At 43.2% G+C, this 23,205-nt stretch overlaps 1 protein-coding gene across 3 annotated transcripts in view; it reads left to right on the plus strand.

Annotated features, from left to right (window-relative positions):
• phactr3b (phosphatase and actin regulator 3b) overlaps positions 1-16,235 on the plus strand; it is a 50,732-nt gene extending 34,497 nt beyond the window's left edge. For all 3 annotated transcript variants that reach the window (XM_042090374.1, XM_042090375.1, XM_042090373.1), the window contains 5 exons: positions 11,513-11,568; positions 13,126-13,187; positions 14,079-14,219; positions 14,972-15,048; positions 15,788-16,235. In XM_042090374.1, coding sequence (XP_041946308.1) covers positions 11,513-11,568; positions 13,126-13,187; positions 14,079-14,219; positions 14,972-15,048; positions 15,788-15,803 — 352 coding nt within the window. In that variant the 3' untranslated portion in view covers positions 15,804-16,235. The remainder of the gene's footprint in view (positions 1-11,512; positions 11,569-13,125; positions 13,188-14,078; positions 14,220-14,971; positions 15,049-15,787) is intronic.
• Positions 16,236-23,205: the final 6,970 nt, after the last annotated feature.

The raw sequence follows: 23,205 nt of genomic DNA on the forward strand, positions 1-23,205 counted from the left end.
TTTGGCAAAGCACAATCAATTCTGAAAGATGTACAGGTTTTGAGCAACATATACTGCCATCCAGGCAATATCTATTCCAGGGAAGACCATGGATATTTCAGGAAAACAATGGATGAATTCTGCACATATTTAAATAGTATTTATCCATAGAGGAAGAGTCCATGTGCTAAAATGGCCTGTCTGCAGTCCAGATTTGTCAAATTAGCTGCATAATGGAATAAAAAAAAACATGACTAAGAATACCCCATACTGTTGAGCAACTGAAATTGTGTATTGGGGAGTAATGGGACAACATTTCATTCTCAAAACTCTAGTAAATACTCTCCTCAGTTCCTAAACATTTACAGAATTTTGTTTAATGAAGAGGTGAAGCAGTACAGTGGTAAACATGCTCCCGTCCCAACTTTTTTTGAAACATATTGCTGGCATCAAATTCAAAATTAACATATATTTTCCATGAAATAGTCCAAATTTTCATTTTCAACATTAGATATGTTGTCTGTGTCCTTTTTGCTGCTAAATATGGGTTTACGAGACTTGTATATTATCACATTTAGTTTTTATTTGCATTTTACACAACGTCCCAACTTTTTCTGTTTTGGGGTTGTATTAGAACTGGCATAAAAAGATTTTTTTTAATAAAAAATAACTTTTTATTCCAATTCTTATATTTTTCATACTCATCCTAGCCTCTTTACATTTTAGCTTTGATTAGCCTCCAGGAGGTTGCTGAACTTACAACAAACACATAGAAGTGCAGAGCAGTGCTGTGCAGTGTGTGTGTGTGTGTGCGTGCGAGCGCGGAGGGTCTCTCTGTGTTATCACAGGTGACCTGCAGCCCCTACCCACCTCCGGCTGTAAGGAGTGAGGCAGGAGGAGAGTAGGGCCGTGCCGGTGTGTTCTGGCTGAATCTTAGCCAGGCTCCTCAGCACCCCACCGTGAGGCCAGAGCTGAGAATGAGACACAAAAACAGATGACCAGCAGCACGCCTGGCCTCAGACATCTTACGTAAAGCCAGGCCATGGCCCCATTACATAACATGCATACACATACAGTACATACAGTACATACAGACATACGTCCATGCATACACACTGAATTAGACTGATGGACACCCACATACACACGCACACACAAATTTACAAAGTACCTCACCCAGCCTCAGACTCGCTGTCTTTCATTGTCTTCCACTATATCCCTCTCTTGCTAACTCGTGTACACACACACACACACACACACACACACACACACACACACACACATCTCTATTTGATATTTGACTCACGATTCACACATACAGCAAACCCTGTGTGTGTGTGTGTGTGTGTGTGTGTGTGTGTGTGTGTGTGTGTGTGTGTGTGTGTGTGTGTGTGTGTATTGGTGGTTGGGCAGGCCCAAGCCAGCCAGTCGCTCTGAAAGTGTAACGAGATCCCCTCAGCGTGAGGCTGCCGCTGACTACAGGCATGTGAGTACAGGTGCAGAGGTGCCGCCTGTCTGTCTGTCAACAGACACAAGGAGATGAGGCCAGCTGACAGCCTGGACAACTGACTCTCATTGATGGGCTTGGATGTGATGACAGTCTGCTGCAGTTGATCTGTAGTCCTCTCTGCTGTAGGTCATCTATCTGTCCACTCGAGCATGCTCAACTGATAGCATGGAAATTAAACTATGGTGAAAAGATTTGACCTCTGACCTCTGCTTTTAATGTCTGTTCCTTCTCTCTATGTTGTTTCTCCTTCTCTGATGTTCCTCTGTTTTTTTTCTGTTAGCATGCCCGTATAGGACTTTACTGGAAAGTATGAATGAAGTGGCCATTCTCTGCGAACAGGCAGGAGAGTGTATGTGAAACAGAAACAGGACTGAATGAAACTGAAGGGCTTTTGCTAAAACAATCTGAACTTGTGAAACCATTCAGTGGAAGGAGTGTCCATGCTGTGGTCCAAACCCAAAATTAGATTTCTTGGCTCTGCTGAGGGGACACTTTCACACTAAAGTGTCCATGTGGACGGGAAGGGGGGGGGCAGTGACGGACTCCTTGCTGGCCTCTCAGTGTTGGAACTGGGGCGTGGGGGGTTATGGTGTGGGGCTGAGGGAAAACGAGTGTGTGTGTGTGTGTGTGTGGGGGGGGGGGGGGGGGGGTGTTAGCAGCTGTGTGTCCTCACATGCAGTCCGTCCTCAGAGAGTCGCAGCAGAACAACAAACAAAGCCTCTGCAGCTGAGCAAAGTCACATAGAACACGAGGAGAGCATGAGAACACTCAGGACCCACACACCCACAGTGGCAGGCAGGGGAGGGAGACGCAGCAGAGCAGCAGACTGAGCTTCTCTACAACTGAGACTGAAATGAGCACAAGAACCGGAGAGAGAGAGAGAGAGAGAGAGAGAATTCTCCTGGCTGTTGTCCTGCTGCTGCCCTCCCCCGTCTGGACTAGGATGACGGTGGAGGAGGCTTTGCTGGGTCGGGTTATTACAGACCTGAGCCCCAGAGAGGACCCGAGTTTGGCCGGTCTATTTATGTCTCACTCTCTTCTCTCACCTTAGATGATTGTGTGTACCTACATAAAGGATTGCTTATGAAATTAACATCTACGCATCTTTATCAGTAGATTATTTCATATCTTTTCTGGATCCATATCTTTAAAATGAAACACTACCCTTACTAAAATGCTGCAATGACATCTAGGGCCCTATCATGACAGTCAAAAGCGCATCGTCACTCGTCAAAAGCTTATTCAAATTTAGTAGGATGTGTCCAGTCCACATTGGGAGGGTTTTCGTTATCAAACGTCGAGCGCATGGCGCAACAAGGTGTTCCTAGGTTTTTTAATCAGTCTTGGGTGTGTTTGGGGCGTATAACATCATTTAAACCAATGAGAATGACATCTGTCATTCCCTTTAACGGCGCAAAGCGCGATGTCAAATAAATGCATCGGTATTTTGACATTCAACGGCGCATTTGAAGGAGGCTGCTTGCGAGACCGTATTGAATAGTCATTCCACTAAACCATGCTTTACTAAAACCTAGCATAGCCTTCACGCATTTGCACTCCTCTATTATTTGAACTCATTGGCAAAGTGAAACTAACTTCACCATGGTGTCAGTCAAAGACAAGACAGTTATATGCAGTTACTTTCACTATTGACTGACAATGGGTTACCATCGAAAACATAGGCTGGAAAAAGCAACACTTACCCTAATATTGCTCAAATGATTGATCCTGCTGAGGAGTTGCTTATATCTCGTGACGGTGCATCTTCAGCTGTGCCCCATACGTGTCTCTCGCCTCTCCCCTAATCACTTTTAACTGTCATTACCAATTTGCAAATGATGGTGAATAACTACTCATCATGAGATGTACAGTATTTCGTAATATCTTTATTCTAATTATGTTTCCTATTGTAATCGTGCAATTTGTAATGTTTTGCTTGGACGTGGCTGGTGTGCGTTCATGGATGATAGGTGCACCTGCCAATATGACTGTTGACAATGCGCTCTTAAATAACATATAAACAACTCGCCATAGACTTCTGACCAGGTGTACAATAGCGATTTTTAGACAATGCGCCAGGCCACTCCCTAGGTTGTTAATTGCCACACCCCTGGGCGCATTGTTTAAAAAAAGAAATGTGCAAAATAAGGAATTAAACTTCGTGCCGGGTGGAAAACGAGTTTTACGCCATGCGCCAGTGTGCAAAATACAGCCCCTAGTTTTCAAAATATCCAGCACAGTTCTGTTCTATAATGCTGAGATTCCTATGTCTCTCCATACAGTCATACATACAAACATTATAATATTTACCGTCTGTGTAAGATAGTAAAAGTAATTCCTAATTGATAACATGCATTATTTCCCAGGGTGAATCTAAATCGTACTACTCGGCACTGGTAATATAATGAAAAATATTGGATTCAGTCATTCAATGACTGTAAAAAGCCATAAAAACAATGATGCATCCCCTGTGTAGCAGCTTATTTATGCTCTGGCTCACTCTTTCTGAAGCAATATTTATTTTTATGTAAATATTTCATAGGTGATGGGAGTGCTTCGTGACTCGTGCTGTGGTTCTAATGGTGCACAGGTGTATAGATTTATAAAACTCTCTGAGGTTATTGTGTAACACGGTTACTGTAAAACAGTGAGGCATTGTAGTCGTGCCAGATTGCACCAGAATGCAGTGCAGTGGGTGGGACTAGTGGCGGGGAAACCCCCATCTCGCTGCTAAAAATAGCCCCTGCGACGTCGGCAGACGGGGCTGAAAAACTGCGGCAGAATCCCTGGATCGATGCTCCACGTCACACTGCCTCTGTTGCTACCTCTTCTGTGCCAGAAAATTGCATCTTGCCCCCCCAACCCCCACCCTTGCCGTTTTCTCTCCCTCTTCTCCCTTACATTGGCTACACCAACCCTTCCCCCCCACCCCACCCCACCGTTTTCCACCTTTTACTCCATCCATCGTCGTGGCGATGCCCCCAACGCCAATGCGACCGCTGCGGTTTACCGCAGCAAATCTATTTCCTCTCCCTGGGGTGGGAGTGTGATGACCATCTTCCCGGTCCCCTGCGGTCCTGACTTTACTAACAATAGCCCTCCGCAAGACTGCTCGTGAGCCGCGCCACGCTCCTATTGGAGACGGGCTGTTGCTATACATAGCTCAGAGCAGGCTGCTAAATTATGCATCGACAGGCTCACACACACAGACGCCCACACCCACACACATCACTGCCAGCAACCCCCCACAATTCCTTGGGTAGAAGGAGGAAGAGAAGGATAGTCGGAGTGCGTATAGGGGCTCGCTGCACGTGACGAGGTGCTGGCACAGACTGCCGATGAGGACAGCTGGGGTGTTGCGTCTGACGGCTGTCACCGCCGTAGAGGCTGTGCCCCAATGGCAGTGTGAGTGGGGTAGAAATAGCCAGTGCCCACACACAGCTGCTCAGTTTGGGTCCTCACATTTACACAAGGCGTACACACACACACACACACACGCACGCACGCACGCACGCACGCACATACATGCACATGCAATACTGGTTAATTTAAGAGATGCTCCCTGCAGCAGCTGGTGTAAATTGGCTGTTGCATTCTCTGAATTCTGACAGTGGGCATTTTAAGACACATCTTAATTAGTTGTCTGCTTCAGCTTTTCTGGCCTTAGCAAACACTGTGGCTTTTTTTAGATAGTGGTCTGTGTTATCCACCAATTTTCCTTTCTGTCACTCTTTTTAAGGAAGAGGCTTTTCAACCCACAAAAGCAAGATCTAGTAACATACTGTATGTGGTTTGGGCTGTTGTGGATATAATGTCATATGACGTTGACTGCCGTGAAGTATTCGCTCTAATTTGGACACATTTGCCCTAAATTCAGTCTAATTAGCATTTTGGCAGAACTCAGGCCATTTTATAATTCACATATTTATTATTTTATTTAAATATTTTATTGGCTTGGAGACACCAGTTTGACTAATCAGTGCCAGAGACCAGATCACCTCACCACTCCACACCCACCACTCACGACTCCAGAGTGCTTGTGCCAGTGCAGGATCCTTGGCGCGTCCTCTTGAACAACGCTTAGTGGCACACGTAGTTGCTAGGCAACCATGGCTGGTCAATAATGGCTAACTGTTGTCCCTGGCGTTGCTGCAGACAAGTGAAGTCTTTTGTGGCTGAAATATTAACCTAGCATTCTGTTGGGGGTTTCTTTTCTCTTTTGAATGCCCCGCACCCAGTAAGAGAAGGATAGCCTTGTCCTTGAATCATTCCGCTTAGGCTTAGCTGTCTCCTGTCGGGTCTTTGTGAAGGCGGTTTCTGTTTTTTATCCCCCTTCTCCAATTGTTTTTGTGCTGTCAGTTTAACACATTAGATGTTCAGAACAGGTAGGCCACCCCAAGGTGACCGTAGAGAACATGCTGCTTCAGACCAAATGTACTCTCATCTGAAGGCCCAGCTGGGGAAGACGGAGTGAGGCTTTATTATTAGGAACATGCGTTGGCTGGGATCATTGGGTCCCCTGTGCTCTATTGTATTAGGCAGCCATTAAGCAACGCCTCCATGGTCTCAGAGCTGTTTCTCTTCCTCATTTGTTTCTTTCCACTTGATATTTCAACTCTTCCGCTTTCAGGTTAGTGCCGTTACCCAGAAGGGGTTTTCCGGTAAATTTAGAGGCAGCGTCATTTCTGATCTAATTCTAATTGGAGATGATACTACTTGAACCTCCTGTTTCATCATCTCACCGATTGTAAGACAACACTTTCCTAGAAAGATTTGTCAGAATCTTATGTCTTGCGCAACTGAAGCTTGTGGTCTTGTTCTTTTGCAACAGTGATACATTTCTTGTTTAGAAGTTTAGAATAAGGTATTTTAAGCATTGTAGAGAAGACAGTTGAAAGTGACAGGAAACCTATAGGATACAGTATGTGGTTGGTAAATGGCCGTGGGTTGGCCATTATTGGTCCCCTTAGACACTAAGGCCACATGTGGTATCGGATGCTGACACCATCGTTTGCACAACAGATCAATGTTTCTGTCCTTTTTCATACCTAACCAGGAATTTGCCTAATGTGAGCAGCCTTCCCTATCCCGACTGCTGCAGCACATCTTAGCAGAGATGCAAAAGTAAAGTGAACGGTGTAGGTGCTGGTTTATCACCAATTCACATAAAATTACCACCGTCTCTGAAATTACATGTTGTCCCCATGGATCCCTCTCTGCCCCCACACAAAAGAGATCCCGTACGCCACGCGTTCATAAAAGACAAAGACCATTCACGATGCACAGAGAGTGTGGGGACGTGTGATTAGATGGTGGAGCTCGTGGGCAGGACAATATGTTCACTCTTTTATTCTGTCCTCTCAAGTGCTTCCGTGTGTCATTGGAGCTCTGCTTCATATCACGGCTTGCTGAGTCGGTGACAGAGAGTCAATCGGAGCTTGCTTGCAGTTAGGCTCTGACAAATGTGATTACGTGTCATGGTATCGGGTTCTTCCTAAAAATAGCTCAATATAATTTAATATCAGGGATCATTTAATAATGTTCAATAAGAGAAGAAAAAATAGGTGATGAAAAGATGTGGTGTGGATTGTGTATTGAAATGATGTATCATACAGTCAGTATGTTCTTTTTATAGTAACAGTGGTTGATTTGTGGGGGGAAAGAACAGTTCTGTATATTACTAATGGACAGACTGGTCAGTCTATACCATGATTTGACAAAAAGTGTTATGTTTTCCACCCTTTCCTTGAGCTCCTCTAGTCTTATTTGTGTATTTATTATGTTACTGTATGTTTATTTATTTTATTTATCTATCAAGCTTATTTGTAGACTCCCAGAAAATGTGTCTCTCAGAATTAGTCTGAGTGTTGGCAAACTGTCCACGATCAGATTTGTAATGTGATAGCCCTAAACCCTTTAAACTCTGACACTAATAGGACTAAGACCACGGCACGTTTCGGGGACAGTGACCAACCAACACAGGCGGTTTGAAGAGGGCATCACATTGGCCCACAGTGGGGAACTAAGGGACAGTCAGAGGGCTCCTAACCTCTCTGATCTTAAGCATGCTGGGCCAGAGTAAATGGCAGCTCTGGGGGTCAGACCAGGGGCTTTGATAAATTATGAATGAGTGCTTAAAATAATGCGGGTTTTATGTCTGGACAGGCTACCCTTTCTTTGAGCACTCTGATATAGCTACTATAAAAACATAGCTGCTGTTTAATGTACAGAGAGCGTACTTAAAACAGGGCATAAACTGTAACTACTCTAACTATTTTTTGTCCTTACTGGTTTGTTGTATGTTGTAATAGTTACACTCTTACAAGGATGTGAATTATATGTTGAGGAGTGGATAGATTGAAGCCAAGCTTTAGATTGACAACTGACATGGAGCTGAATGGTTGTCAATCACAGAATTAGCCCTTGCAGTCTATGACTTGGGAGGACATGCAGGTCAGCAGTGTAGACGGAAAACCCACTGTGATGTGACCTCGGGCGCAGGGCATTGCGTAAAGAGCAGCCAGTCAGGACTGGAGGAGGAACTCAGACAGCAAGCGGTAATGGTCCCTGGCAACCACAGCCCTGGGGCAGTCCCCAGCCCACTTGGCCAGCTTTTCTAAAACTTGAAAAAGGAAAATAGGCACACACACACACACACTTACCATTATGCATTGAATATGATATGCATTAACACATACACAAATCTTGTGTACTTAAACACATTCACACACACACAATCACGCCACACTCTCTCTCTCTCTCTCTCTCTCTCTCTCTCTCTTTATCTCTCTCTCTCACTCACACACACACACACACACACACTCACGAGGACCAGGACGAGATGTAGCTGTAGAACATTAGGCCACAGCTCAGTGGGCATGTGCGGTCCACGGCCCACAAGTCCTGACTCATCTAGCCATCTCTCTGACGGGCGCTGCTGCCATGACACCGCCATCTCGGCCTGCTCCTGGTGCCAGGTCATCGCTTTGACATGTCGATGGCTCGGCCCAGCTCCCTTGCCAGCTCTCTGCACACGTTATAATCCGAGCGGCTTTGGCACGGTTCCTCAACAATCAGAGACCTTAGGAAGGTTGCTTTGAGCCCATCTATGTGAGCGTGCATCTGTGTGCACTGTGTAAGATTATCTTATAGATCGTCTACTTAGTGTAATGTTATCTCAACAGATTGTAAAGATATTTATAAATAAAGATATTTATAGATAACAATTGGGTTTCTATGCCATTTGGTGAAGTGATGCCTCTACTCACACAGAGATTAGCTATAAAATAGTGGCTTTGTCAGTCCGTTTGCTCGGAACCCCTAAGTTTTGACATTTACCTGGTCTGCGTGGGAGCTCTGTGAGTTGAGCGGGCCCTGGCGGTGAAGCCGCCTTGATCTGAGATGAAAAGAGAAGAAGAAAAAAACTATGAGCACCCTCTGTACTCTTTATTAGCTGTGCTTCCTTGGTCACAAAGCGTCCATTCTGGGCGCCCTCACCCAGCTGATCCTGCTGGCAGGGTGGCCTTCTTATTTTGGATAACTGATCCCAGGTGTCCGCCCCACACACCTCATATTTCCAGGAAGAGCGCCAAATCCTCTGCCTAAAAATAACATGCACTCATTTTGAACTGTGAGGGTTTTTTTCCCATTGTGTTTTTTTTTTTTTTGTCCTTCACCCTCATTTTTCAATCAAGCAGAAAATGAAGCTATTTCGTCAGAGTTCCATCTGTGGACACAATGTCTGTCCCCCTGGCCCCTTTAGTTGGCATAAATCATTGTGTCTGTCCACTCTGTCCCCGGCTCAGTCGTGATCCAGTGCCTGTCCCTCCAATCACTCCATCACAGGACGGCTCAGACGGACACGGTGTTCGATAAACTGATGTGTCTCCTTAATTGGAATGTGTCACTTTAGGGAGATGGGCACAAACATGTGTCTGTGTGTGGAGGGGAAGAAGGGAAATCTGCACACAGCAGCCAGCCAACCAATTTGCCATCCCAGGAGACGAATGAGTATTCCACCCCCCCACGACCAACCCTGTTGAGTGTGCTGATGTTAGCCTTTGATCACATGTCCTTGATTGAGCACTGCTGCTTTGTTTGTTTGTTCTGAAATGACTAAGAGCTCTCATCGTGCCCGACACGTGGAACTGAAGAGCTCGTTTCACTAGTCAAGTCATTTTAAATATGGTGCACTTAAAACAATGGTTGTTGTACTGTTGCCAGAAACCATAAGAAAAAGACAGTAAACATGACATCATAAGCAGAAATAGAAATGATAACATATAACATAACATTAACATAAAGAAAAAACATATTATGGAACATAAAACTTCCACATAGAAGACTTGAAATGACTAATAATACTATTAAGATCTTGTACAGAAATGTGATTGGCTACAAATATTTTCTGGGAGTCTACAATGCTATTCAGATTCCATTAGGGTTTTAGAAATGGGGTGGGGGGTTGTTTGCGACCTCACCCGAGTCTTGTGAAGAATTCTAGAATGCGTGAGGTGTGGCTCACTGACAGGAATCTCATTCAGCTGAAGAATTTAAGCAATGCCTTCCTGTTAAGCACTCTGATGTTGTCCCAGTGTGATAAATAGATTATCATCACAGTAACTAGGGTAACCACTAATACATCACAGTATCATCACAATAACTAGGGTAACCACTAATTACACTGCTGATTGTATTGTCTCTTTACACCACTCAAGCAGCAACTGCATGCATGGGGCAGCCGTGGCCTACTGGTTAGCTTCGGACTTGTAACCAGAGGGTTGCCGGTTCGAACCCCGACCAGTAGACACAGCTGAAGTGCCCTTGAGCAAAGCACCTAACCCCTCACTGCTCCCCGAGCGCCGCTGTTGTTGCAGGCAGCTCACTGCGCCGGGATTAGTGTGTGCTTCACCTCACTGTGTGCTGAGTGTGTTTCACTAATTCACGGATTGGGATAAATGCAGAGACCAAATTTCCCTCACGGGATCAAAAGAGTATATATACTTATACTATGTGTTAACACTGCATTATTATATTATATATATTATAATATATAACTCTGGCATTATTAATTGTGATATTGTGACTGTATCAGATTCATAATTGAAAAACACACAGAATATGTCCATACCAATTTTGTTGCCTAGCCTACTACAGACGCCTTTTATCCATGAAATGTAGAGATGTGTCGTTTTAAAAATGTTTGATCAGGTCTTAAGTTATCTGGTTGCCATTTCCTACAGGAACACCTCGTCTGTTGCTTTATTTGATTATTGGCTAATTGTGTTGCCTGTGGGCACTGCTTTGTTGATGAATTCCAAACGGTATTTAATTGGTCGCCAGCATGGCATAGCAACACAAAAAGCAAAGCATGGTTTGGTCGGGATGGGGAAGCCTGAAATCCCTACAGCAGCATTTCTACCGGGTCCTACCGAGTGTGCGTGAGAATTTCTCGCGGAACGCCCCCCTCACAAATTATGCAGCGGAGAGAATAACGAGGCTGGCTTCGTAGTACCACGCCACTCTCAACAGCGCAGCTCAGTTGCGAGGCAGACTATCGAGAAGACTACTCATGCGTGAGAGTCGCTTCCCAGTTACCTGTGTCTCGGCGCAATATTTACGGGCTCACTGTTCTACGTTTGATTTCAACGACTATTTAGTACATTTATATTTAGACTACTTGGAAGCATTTATTTAGCAGAATACCGAAAAGACCCGATGTATGTGGAGCGTGGATAACCATCCCAACAAAATACGAAGATTTTCAAACCATATGATCTACAATCTGTTTTGGGAGAAAATACAGACCTAATTCTTTGCCTGATGTGGAGGTTTTTACGAGTCAGACATTGCAGGCGGTGTATAGATCCGAGATGGGACACTTTTAGGATATGCACATCCACATTGGCGCGTTGCTTATTTATGTGCAGGCAATCAGTCTGCTAATCAGAGACTTTGAGAGACTTTGGGTGAGAAACTGAATGAAAAGATGGTCCAGAACGTGATTCTGGTCTTCTTCCGTAGGAGACTGAGCCAGAGACCGGCTGTCGAGGAGTTGGAGAGCCGGAATATCCTTAAACGTGAGTATCTTTGTACAACTCCACACGTTCCGTGATTTGTCAGACGGGGATTCCTTCACCGTCAGATTCTTTGATCTGAAGGCACATGCACTGCCTGCGTCTCATGGACTTCTTTATCTGTGTAACATTTAATTGGTGTAAGAAGAAGGATGTGTTTATTTATTCACGTACTTATTTATTTTTAATGTAGGCCTATATATATATTAAAGAAAGTATGTCATGTCCTAATTCCTTTTCCATACTGAGTCTTTTTTTTATTTAGTTTTAGATTTTTTTTGTATGTTTCATATTTTTATTGCAGGGAATGGTGGGCCAAATATTATGTTGTGTGAGAAGAATAACATATTTGTTGAACAAGCAAATCAACTAAATATAACTTAAGAGAAAAAGCCAAGATGAATTTGACCTGTATATTGCAATTTGTAAATTCAGACATCTCTGGGCGTTATCTATAAGTCAGACATTAACATAACTAAAAAGTAGGTATTACTAGGACACATAAATCGGATATTTGCTCATTTCAGCCTCTGTAGTGCCCTGCTGCCTAAAGCAACCATGTGCTTCAGTTGTTGTTTACTTACTGGATTGATTCCTCCATTCATTGCTCAATGTCAGGTCATGCCACCTGTGTCCAGATCCTTGGCAGCTGTCACCTCTCTCTTTGGCATTCTTTGTGCATGTGCGTCTGTCACACCACCACCAATCTCAGTTCCCCTAGACCTGAGACCGGGTTTACAAGACTTGAGTAAGCACAGATAGAGAGAGAAAGTAACCCAGATGCGGCCCTGACCTGGACCACCCCCCCCCCAAGACTCTGTCATTGTTTAGGATTTGATCCAGAGCATGACATGCTGTTCTCAGCCAGCTGTCACTCAGGGATGCCTTACAGAAACAACATGGTCCTATTCAGATCAGCTATAATGTGTGTGTGTGTGTGCATGTGCTCTTCACTGTTTATTTGTGTGTGTGTGTGAGAGAGAGAGAGAGAGTGTGAGAGAGAGAGATAGAGCGAGAGACTTGCCATTTGTACTTTCTCAAGTTCAGGATAGCACAGTGTGGATTTAGATAATCCAGTTTTTACAAACTACAGGGGAAAAAGAGCTGTGAATTGGAATGATTCTGTCCCATTCAAAGAAAAGAAAAATCTGGCGATCTCAACTTCATCCTCAGCTCTCTTAGCTCTCTTTTCCCCAAATCTCTTTAGGAGGGTTATCAAAAAACCCAGACAGCCACCACCACCCCACCTCCCATCCTAGTTTCCAAAGCAGGACAGCTGTCCAATGCAGATGTCAAAGGCCTCGTGCTTGTCCAGTGTCAGACGACATTAAGCCTAAGTGCCCTCTATTAATCCCACAGAGGCCACCACTGGACCAGGCCGGCCGCACTCTTCATTTGTGTGTGATGTGTCATGACGCACGTGATGTCCGAACTGACCATGAACAAGTGTCCCTGAAACTCTCTTGAGTGTAATTTTTGTGTTGATTGACGGGCATGGCTGGACTGTTTTTTTGAGTGTGCGTATTTTGCTGACCTATGATGTCTCGTGTGTGTTGACAGAGAGGAATGACCAAACGGAGCAGGAGGAGAGGCGGGAAATCAAACAGAGGCTCAACCGAAAGGTGCGTCAGCAGGTCACCGCTGCCTCAAGAATCCCATCAGCGCTTAATCTCTGGCTAGATAAATCCATGGGCATCCAGACAGACACATATACACACACACACACACACACACACACACACACACACACACGAGGCAGAGGCAGGACACACACAGAGACACAGACACACATGCACACACTCACAAAGACATGTCATGCACGCACATGCATTACCCCTGCCCCCCAAATACACACACACACACACACACACACACTACCAGTGTAACATATGCACAAACATATGCTTACACACACAGTGTGTAAATGAACTTGTTTAACAAATGATGGTATGTACACACAAACTTGTGTGGAGTGCACACATGCCCAGACAGATGGACTTAAACACATACCCCTAAACACACAAACTTAAACACTCATGCTCAGACATACATACACAAACACACACACAGACGCACAAGCACAGACGCACACTATCTGACATGCACACAGGGACACACACACACACTCACACACACATACACGTACACCAGCTCAGCTGTCTTTTAGAGTAGCAAACTGGCACATGACCCTAAGTAGATTGTGCAGCATGAGGTAGCCTTCATTGATATAAAGTGGACAGAGTTCAGAGATCAGAGGGGAGAGAGCTCCTTTCATTAATCCAGGCTCTGGGGTGCCTGGGATGTTCTTTAGCCAGGACATTTCACCCTTGCTTCTCCTGTGTGCTCTCTCCTCTGAACTTTAACTGAAGCACTCTGGTACCTTTTTACAACACAGTGCTAAACAGAAACACGGTTGCTACAAACATGTTGTTATCTGTAATGGTGTCAACAGATCCTTTCCTGAGCGTCTCTCTCTCTCTCTCTCTCTCTCTCTCTTGTTTTTCTCTGCGCAGTTGAACCAGAGGCCCACAGTCGACGAGCTGCGAGAAAGAAAGATCCTCATCCGCTTCAGCGACTACGTGGAGGTGGCCAAAGCTCAGGACTATGACAGGCGGGCAGACAAGCCCTGGACCAGACTGTCTGCATCTGACAAGGTACAATCCAGCTCACTACAGAGCTCCACCTGCTGGCCTTGTCTGTGCATTGCAGTCTGAACTCAGCAGTGGATGTTATGGTTTAGCTGATGATGCAACGAGGCAACGTTTTGAGCAGTCTTGCAAGGCAATGTTGCTGAGTATTGTTTGGGCACATTCACAATTGTATTGGATATTTTATATTGGAGTTCTTAAATCATCAGTATGCAAACTTATCATGATCATCCAGTCCAAACACATGGAACTAGTTATGTGGTTGCTCAGCAACATCACTCAAAAAGTTGTCCCATGTATCATCACCTTTTGTGTTTGATAATATCTTTTGTAATAACATCTTATGATTGTAGGTAGTTGTCTGTTTTGGATATTTACTCATTTTATTTTTTACCAAAATGCTGTGATTATGAATTAGGTTATGATTTGACCTTTTTTCTCCACTAATGTAGAATCGAGGAAAAATAGATTTTGGATAGTAATCTGTCTCTTCACTCAACCTCTGAATTGTCCCTCAATCCCCGACTATGTCATTATTGTGTCACTTGCTCGGAGGTTCAGGGTTAGATGGCATGTCATTCCAGTGATGTAGTGAACAATCCTTGACACACTGCAGTTAGTCAGTTGCTTGGAAGTTATGATGGGACGCCCTCCTCTTTTCCATGCAAATGATCCCATCACCCAGCCACCACCGCTGTCTGTTTCTGGGTCACACCTGGAGGCATCATGTAATCATCCTCTTGTCTGCTCCCCCACAGGCAGCAATACGCAAAGAGCTGAACGAGTTCAAGAGTAACGAGATGGAGGTGCACGCGTCCAGCAGACACCTCACAAGGTCAGCATCACAGTGTTTGTGCCTGCCTGTGGGAGTGTTTGTGTGTGTGTGTCTGTATCTGTATGTTTATTAAGTGTGTGTGAGTGTGAATATCCTCTTTATTTGTGTTTATGCATGAGGGTGTGTTCATGCCTAGTGAGGACAGTACTGGTCTGATGTGCGTATCACACGTCAGATTAGACTTCACATCCACTCCACACTCCACTCCAATCTGGCTGATAATTCCTTGCATTTAACATAACACAGACATAACGGTGTCACCTTTAGCAGGATTTGCCAGGGTTTTAGTGTTTCTTCAGAAATCCTTGTACATCCTGTTATAAGCTTTTTTTTTTTTTTATCCCTGGTGGGTTGTGTTGGAAAAGACAAAGGGTGTGCTCCAAATATAGCCGTGTCAGCCTCTCTAGGGATGGGCAAGTTGCTTGGAATGTGCTCACATTAGCAGAGGCTGACAAACATAACAAATGTCCACTCCAGTCTAGCCTACGCATTTGCTTACGTTGAAGTCTATTTATATATATATATATATATATATATATATATATATATAAATAGCCATTGGTAGCAAGATGATGCTCCCTATCTGAATGAGTTTGCAGTCAGACCCCATTTCACCAGCACTGGGGAGCACTGACCGGCTAATAATAAAGGTGATTAATGAGGACAGGTGTGGCTGATACGAGCAGCATTGCAGCATTCTTCTAATTTTCCCCCCTTGTGCTTCTGTCTGGCCCTACAGGTTTCATCGGCCATAGCGAGGTTTTCTTCTGTGAAGAAATGTGGAAGCTGGTTAACCCTGATTACTTCGGGAGAAGACCTCGCAAGGCTTCTTCCAGAGCAATGGCCTTGTGGGCCACCAGGAATTCTGGGAAGTTGTATCTTCCTTTTTTGTTTTCATTATTTTTTTTTTATTACTTCCTGGAAGAGGGCACAGTCGGTGATTCTTAGAGGCTATGTCTCTGGAGCTGGTGCCAAGAGCGAGGAGAGGGCCTCCGTCCGAGGTACCTGCGGCCCTCTCTCCCGGTCCGCAGAGGGGCTGGGCTACCCACTGCTTGAAACGAGACTATTTTTAACAGGACTCTCAACTGCTCTCCCCTTCTCCTTTACTTCTTTTCTGTTGTTTTCTTTTTGTGGAAGCTTGCCTTTCAATGCCAAGATGGGAGTGGGGTTAGTTTGGGGGTTGGGGGGGTGGGTTGGTTGAGAAGTGGGGTCAAGAGGGAAGAGGGTGGGGTTTGCGGAAGCGGGTGGTAGCTTTTTTTGTGGGGGCTGAGGGGATTTTTGCATGTGACCCGATGAACTTTTCCCACACCAGTCATTGGTACTGTAGTCAGTCACACCCCAGTCGTTTGTGGGCTCTCACTGAGGACAGCAGAGAAAAAAAAATCAAGTGAATTTCATATCAGCTGTGTAAATGTCAATCTCTTATGAAAAACGAAATGGACTACATGTCTTACCTTTGTAAGCACTATTTATTGTCTGCACAATACAAGTTTTGAATTTTATATATAAAAAAACTGTTTTGTGTGATGTTTTTCACTGGGTCAACAGGGAGGGGGGGGGGGGGGATTATGTTGCTTTGAGTATTTTTGATGATGTAAACACAATATTGACTTGACAATCACAAAACCACAACTTATCCATTAGGCACAGGAATGTGCTGCTGCGTAGAACAATCTTAGTACAATCAGACAGCCCTGTCCTAGTTAGGACTGCGTTTGGATATGCCTGCTTGTGACAAGTCTTATATAAGCAGTCAGGGCGAAAGTTTTGTTGTGTGTTGATGAGCATGCTTGCCTCTAATCCATTCCTCTGGAGTAGCATGTGGATATGAAAGGGCTTGTGACAGGACCGGAGCCAGGCTTACATCACACACCAGATTAACAGAGGGACAAAACACATGTCACGCCTCACCTGGACAAGCACAGAGTCTAGCATCAGCTGTTCTTAAGCACGCACAACTGCAGGCTACTTACCCAAGTTCATTTGAAATGAACATGGTTTGACCAAGATGAACTGTAATAAATTAGAAACACTAAATTAATTTTCCTGAGTTAATGTCCCTCGAGTTACAGAATTGTGAAATGAGCAATTTAACAATGCTTTTGTGCTGAGAACTTAGCTTCGAAATATTTTAATTTTCAGAGATCTTTCTTTTTTAATGTCCTCGCTTTCTATTTCTTCCTTCCTAAGCATACAGTACATCACATAGGGTGTCTTTCAAAAATGATCAGGCATACATGATTATAAACCACATTTTTATCAAGACCTTCCAGACTGATGATTGTTTAAAAACAATCTTTACTAATTTGAACAGGGTAAATAGAAAGAGAAAAAGTAAATGTTGAGGGTAAGGGATGAATAAGAAGATGAACAAAAAAAAGCATTGCTGAGCTTCATATCGACAAGCACTGAGCATTAACTGCTCCAATGCAAAAAAACAATACGAGAGGAAGACCTGCTTAACTGAGTTTGGTTGAAATTGACATGATTGAACTGAAATGAGATGAGATAGATTAGCGCCACAGAATCAAGTTAATGTTCCTCAGTATTGTTAAATGACCAACTGAACACTGCTTTTGTGCTGAGAAAATAGGGTAGTCTCTTAATTGGCAAGGTTTGATAGAAGGCTTCCCTTCTATTGTTGCCTCTTCCTATTCCTTGACTCTTTTTGTCAGAATCTGTAATCTGGAATAGACGACAAAGCACATGTTTAATCAAGTACTAGACATTTTTTCTAAAAACAAACCATGACTTGTTTAACCCATGGGTTATCTTTACTCGTCTGAACAGAGAACAAGTAAGAAAGATATGGTTATGGGATTTGGCAGACACTTTTGTCCAAAACGACATACAAATACAAAACAATATAATACTTAACTTAAAATAATACAAAACAATATAATACAATATACTGTTTCTGAAGTTCATCCCCAGCCCCTTATTCGCAGTTTCCCCAAATAAATAGATATCACAAGTCTAAACAGTTACTATGACAACACCTGTCCACCTGCTGAATCAGATACAGTAAATTAATGAATCTTTACACAGTACCACAGAAGAAGTGGGTTCATCGGCTTCTAAGGGTTTTTACCATCTAAGAGCTTTACCTTGGCCTTTTTCTGGAGCGTCAGGGCTAGATGATTGCACCCCAGGTCTTCTCGCATGCTGTGCAACAGCTGTGGAGTTGCTGGCCAGCTGTCTTCAAAAATGTGCTGACACAGCACGACTTAAAGGCAACTAAGTCGAGGCAACTTCAGCTCATCTTTTACAAGTTGTTTCATTGGGGCAGTAATTGATCTTCTTTGTTTAATGTAATGCTATTTCCAATGTACTTATGAACAATAGATGCAACTATGTGTCTTTATTAAAACAAGTAGTGAATATTCTAACCACTAATAACCACCTAACCACCTCAAAAAGACCAGAGTGCTTTCTATAGTAACCCAAGTCATTTAGATGCCCCCCCTCCCTTTCCCCCCAGGTCAAAACCTATGTGATTCAATCTCTGAATCTTACAGACAGAAGATAAATGAATAAGGGCTGTATTTTGGGCATGGCGTAAAGTTCGTTTTCCACCCGCGCAAAGTTTAATTCGGTATTTTGCACGTTTATTTTTTAAACATTGTGCCCAGGGGTGTGGCAATTAACAACCTAGGGAGGGGCCTGGCGCGTTGTCTAAAAATCGCTATCATACACCACCTAAACCTGGTCAGAAGTCAATGGCGAGTTGTTCATATGCTATTTTAAGAGCGCATGTCAACAGTCATATTGGCAGGTGCACGCACCATCTTTCTATCATTCATGAACGCACACCAGCGCACGTCCATGCAAAGCATTACAAATTGCACAATTACAATGGGAAACATAATTAGAATAAAGATATTACGAAATACTGTACATCTCACGATGAGTAGTTTTTCACCATCATTTGAAAATTGGTAATGACGGTTAAACGTTTTTAGGGGAGAGGCGAGAGACACGTATGGAGCACAGCTGAAGACGCACTGTCACGAGATATAAGCAACTCCTCTGCAGGATATATGTTGTTTTATTCAGTCATTTGAGCAACATTAGGGTAAGTGTTGCTTTTATTTATATAGCGCATTTCATACACAGAGGTCATTCAATGTGCTTTACATAAACAAAACCAAACAATTATAACAAATAAAAGCATAGAAGGGCAATATAGTCAAAGAATAGTTCAAAAGGTAAAGATCATAATAAAAAGAAAACATAAAACACAAGGTAAAATCATTTAAAAATAAAGAATAATTAGTAAGCAAAAAAACAAAAACAAAGGCAAAAGTAGTAAAAAAGTAATAAAAGACAAGGTAGAATAATTATCAAGGCAGATTCAGAATTTGTAACTCAGTGCAGTTAGCAGAAAGCATCTGAGAACTGTTTGGTCTTAAAGGAACACACCACCCAATGTCAGTAGTAATATATGTTCTTACCTTAACTTTCACGAGTTGAGTCATACCTCTCCCGTGTTGGTACGTGCACTCAAGCGCTCTGGCGCGTGGCGCGAATGTGTTAGCATGTTGCTTTGCTAGCGGGCTCAGACGTAGCCATAGAGGGAGCAAGATAGCAGTAAACACATCCACGTTTCCCTACTTAAATACAGTTGCACGAGTAGTTGATAAAAATGTGTAAGGTCACACAACATGAAACGTGGCGATTTTCCAAGCGAATAAACAGGAGAACTACAATGTGTGGCGCAATAGCACTTGGGAGTACTTCGACCTAGCTTAGTAATATTAATTAACACCTAATTGTAGAGCCCATCTTTCTCATAACTTTACAAAAACACTGGAAATCTGACTCAAAATGAAATTATTCTGTCAAAAAATAACACTTTTTTTCACTTCACAAGGTACATGCAGTCAATCAAAGTACACCAGGTTTCAAAATACTGGCTATTGTTGACATTACAAAAACTGCATAGACTTTTATGTTTCAGTTTTACACGTATTTGCATGCAATTTTTACACTAAATTTCTTGGTTGGGAACTGTATGTCCACATGTTATGTTCACACACAAAAGCATTCCAGGAGGTACAAATACTGTTAGAAATACTGTTTACAGTATGATAGAACAGAAAACGTTTTACAGTATTGCAATGCTTACAGTGAACAAAAATATCCATGAAACACACAAGCATTCTGAACAAAAAACAACAGCAAAAAAGCCCAGATAAAAAGGGGGGAGCTAAAAAAGCACAAAATTACTGACAGCTCCTCTCACTGCTCCTGCACCTCTCACTGCATCTCTCATCTGGGCCCTTTGCTCTTACTCTTCCTCGTCCAGACATTACAGTGTTTGTCTTTTTCTGTTCTGTTTCTCTGGGGGAAGTTTTGCTTTTTTCAGGCTATGTTTTTGCTGGTAACCCATTGTCAGTCAATATTGAAAGTAATTAACTGTGTATAACTATTTCTTTTTTGTTGACTATGACACCACAGTGAAGTTAGTTTCACTTTGCCTATATGTTCAATTAATAGACAGATGTGCAGATGTGCGTAGCCTATACTCCACTCGGTTTTAGTAAAGAATGGCTTAGTGGAATACCTGTTCCATACGGTCTTGCGTACAAGCAGATTCCTTCAAATACACCGCTGACTATCAAAATACTGATGCACTGTTTGAAGTTGCCCTGCTTGCTGTTAAAGGGAATGACAGATGACCTCCTCATTGGTTTAAAGGATGTTAACACACCCACACCCAAGCCCAAAACACACCCATGACTGATTAAGAAACATAAGAGCCACCTTTTTGCGCCAGGCACCTGACGTTTGATAACAAAACCACCCCGAATGTGGACTGGACAAACCCCTAAATGTATTTACGCTATTTGCTAGTGACCATGCATTTTATATTGCTAAATTAGGGCCCAAAGTGTGTGTGAGAGAGAATAAGAGTGAGTGGGTATGATGATTTCTTAACCCTTATAAGGTGTTCAGGTGGGACCCGTTTTCAGTTTTTAGCTTAATAAAAATGATACACATAATTATTTTTTTAAACTAAGATTCATTGGCCTTGGCTCATTTTCTGTGAGGAACATAAATCAGAAAACATTTTCAATGAACCCCCCCTGCATACCCCCCCTTCACATTTATATTACACACAGGATGTTCGGGTCCACTGGACCCGGTACTAGTTAAAGTGTGGAAATCATAGGTCCTGTGTCTGTGTGTGTGTCAGTGTGTCAGAGGGTTTTGATGGTGATCAGACCGGACCGTGAGCAGCCAGCCATAGGACCAGCCTGTCAGCCAGCTCCGAAACGCAAGCGAACCTCAGAGCCAGCCCGCCAGCAGCCAGCCCCAGGACCAGCCAAGCTGCAGGACCAGCCGTTGAGCAGCCAGCCATAGAACCAGCCATTGAGCAGCCAGACATTGGACTAGACTGTCAGCAGCTTGCAAATGGCATATGGATGTCAAAAAATGGCAGAATTGAATGGTCTTTCTGCTCAAGAAATGAACCCCACTGCATGGCTGCCAATGTGATTCGGATGCTACCAGGACCTACACGCTTGGCAGTCACACACAAAAAATCTTCTCATGCCATCCCCTATCAAAAAATACATATGCAATACACACACAGTGAAACTCTGCCCCTCATGTGTGGTATAGTCTGGTATAAAATTGCCGTGTTTAATGGCTTCAATGTGTTGTTCAGACAGATGTTATTGAGTATGTTCAATTTCTAATGAAATTCAAATAAATAAAACTTGCTTCATTTGTACAATTGTTGATTATTTTTCAGTTATGCCTGTTTTATGGTGCATTTCCTTATTTTGTTACATTTTAATACAAAAATAAACAAAAACGAGTGACACTTCTATTCATAATTGTGATTTAACAAAGGTAAAGGCAACACATTTAACATATGTGTTGTTTATATTACTTGCAATTGGGATGAAGTAACCATCTAGTGAGTATTTAAAGGAACCGTATGTAAGAAAAATATTTCAATTAATCATAAAATGCCCCTGATATGTCACTAGACATTAAGAAATCATGTTCATTTCAAATACTTATATCACTGACAACAGTAGTCCAGCCAGGATATTGTCATTTAAAAAGGGAAGTTGCAGCCCACAACTGTTGTTGATGTTGTGTTTTGTCATGTCATGTTGTGTTTTGAACTGATGCGCCACCCTCCATCTATCTACTAATCACGAAGTCAGTAGTGTTTCGCCATCCGCGTGTGCAACCTCGAGTCAGGGGGGAGGGGGAGGGGATACACCGCTCTTCAGTATTTTGAAAGTGATTACAGTACCAGTTTTGGCCACAATCTTACATATGGTTCCTTTAAAAAAAAAGTTTGATTATGTTGAATTAAAAGGCCTAAAATGCAATGGGTCCACCAGACCCAGCAGCACCACCTGTGTAACAAAAAAACGAACACCCTATGACAACCAACCAACAGCAGGATCTGCGTTCACATGCACTCTGTGACGAGAAGTTTTTCTTGATCATAAAATTGAATATTTTATGATTATTATGATTCATCAACATTTTTAAAAGGTCATACCATTTGACATGTAACCTAAGCTTGCCTGGCCATGGTCTAAAAACACTATTATGTTACTTTAAGAGAGTTGCTAACCTTGACTCATAGCAGTTGGGGTCTTGAAGGGTCCTTCTCTATGACATAATTTCCTGTCACATGATTCTCTGACATAATACATACAAAATTGCTCCTTAAATGGTGGTTACACCACTTGACATTTTAAGTTTCAGAACACAGATTGGGAATCAATAGCAGATCCAGTCGAACTCGCAGAGAAACAATTTATTTAGCTTATAATTCAATCGGCACAGTCCAGGAACGGGCAGAGTTCAAAGGCAGACAGGCAGTCAGGTACAGGCAAACAATCCAGACGGGGCAGGCAGAGGACTTGGTCGGAGACAGGCAAAGTTCTCAGGCAGGTAGGCAGACAGGTTCAGGCAAACAATCCGAAACGACAGGCAGCGGGCTATGTCAAAACAGGCAGGGTCCAGAACTGGTAGAAAAGTTAGTCTTTTACTCACAAGTAAGTCAGGCAGCTAACAGCATAAACTGTGACGATCTGACAAACTAAACTTAAAAGGCAGGGTTTAAATACCCAACTGATTGACACAATAAGGGACAGGTGAACAGACAAAATGGAGGGAAAG

This window comes from Alosa sapidissima, chromosome 4, assembly GCF_018492685.1.
Source record: "Alosa sapidissima isolate fAloSap1 chromosome 4, fAloSap1.pri, whole genome shotgun sequence".
NCBI classification, from domain to species: Eukaryota; Metazoa; Chordata; class Actinopteri; order Clupeiformes; family Clupeidae; genus Alosa; species Alosa sapidissima.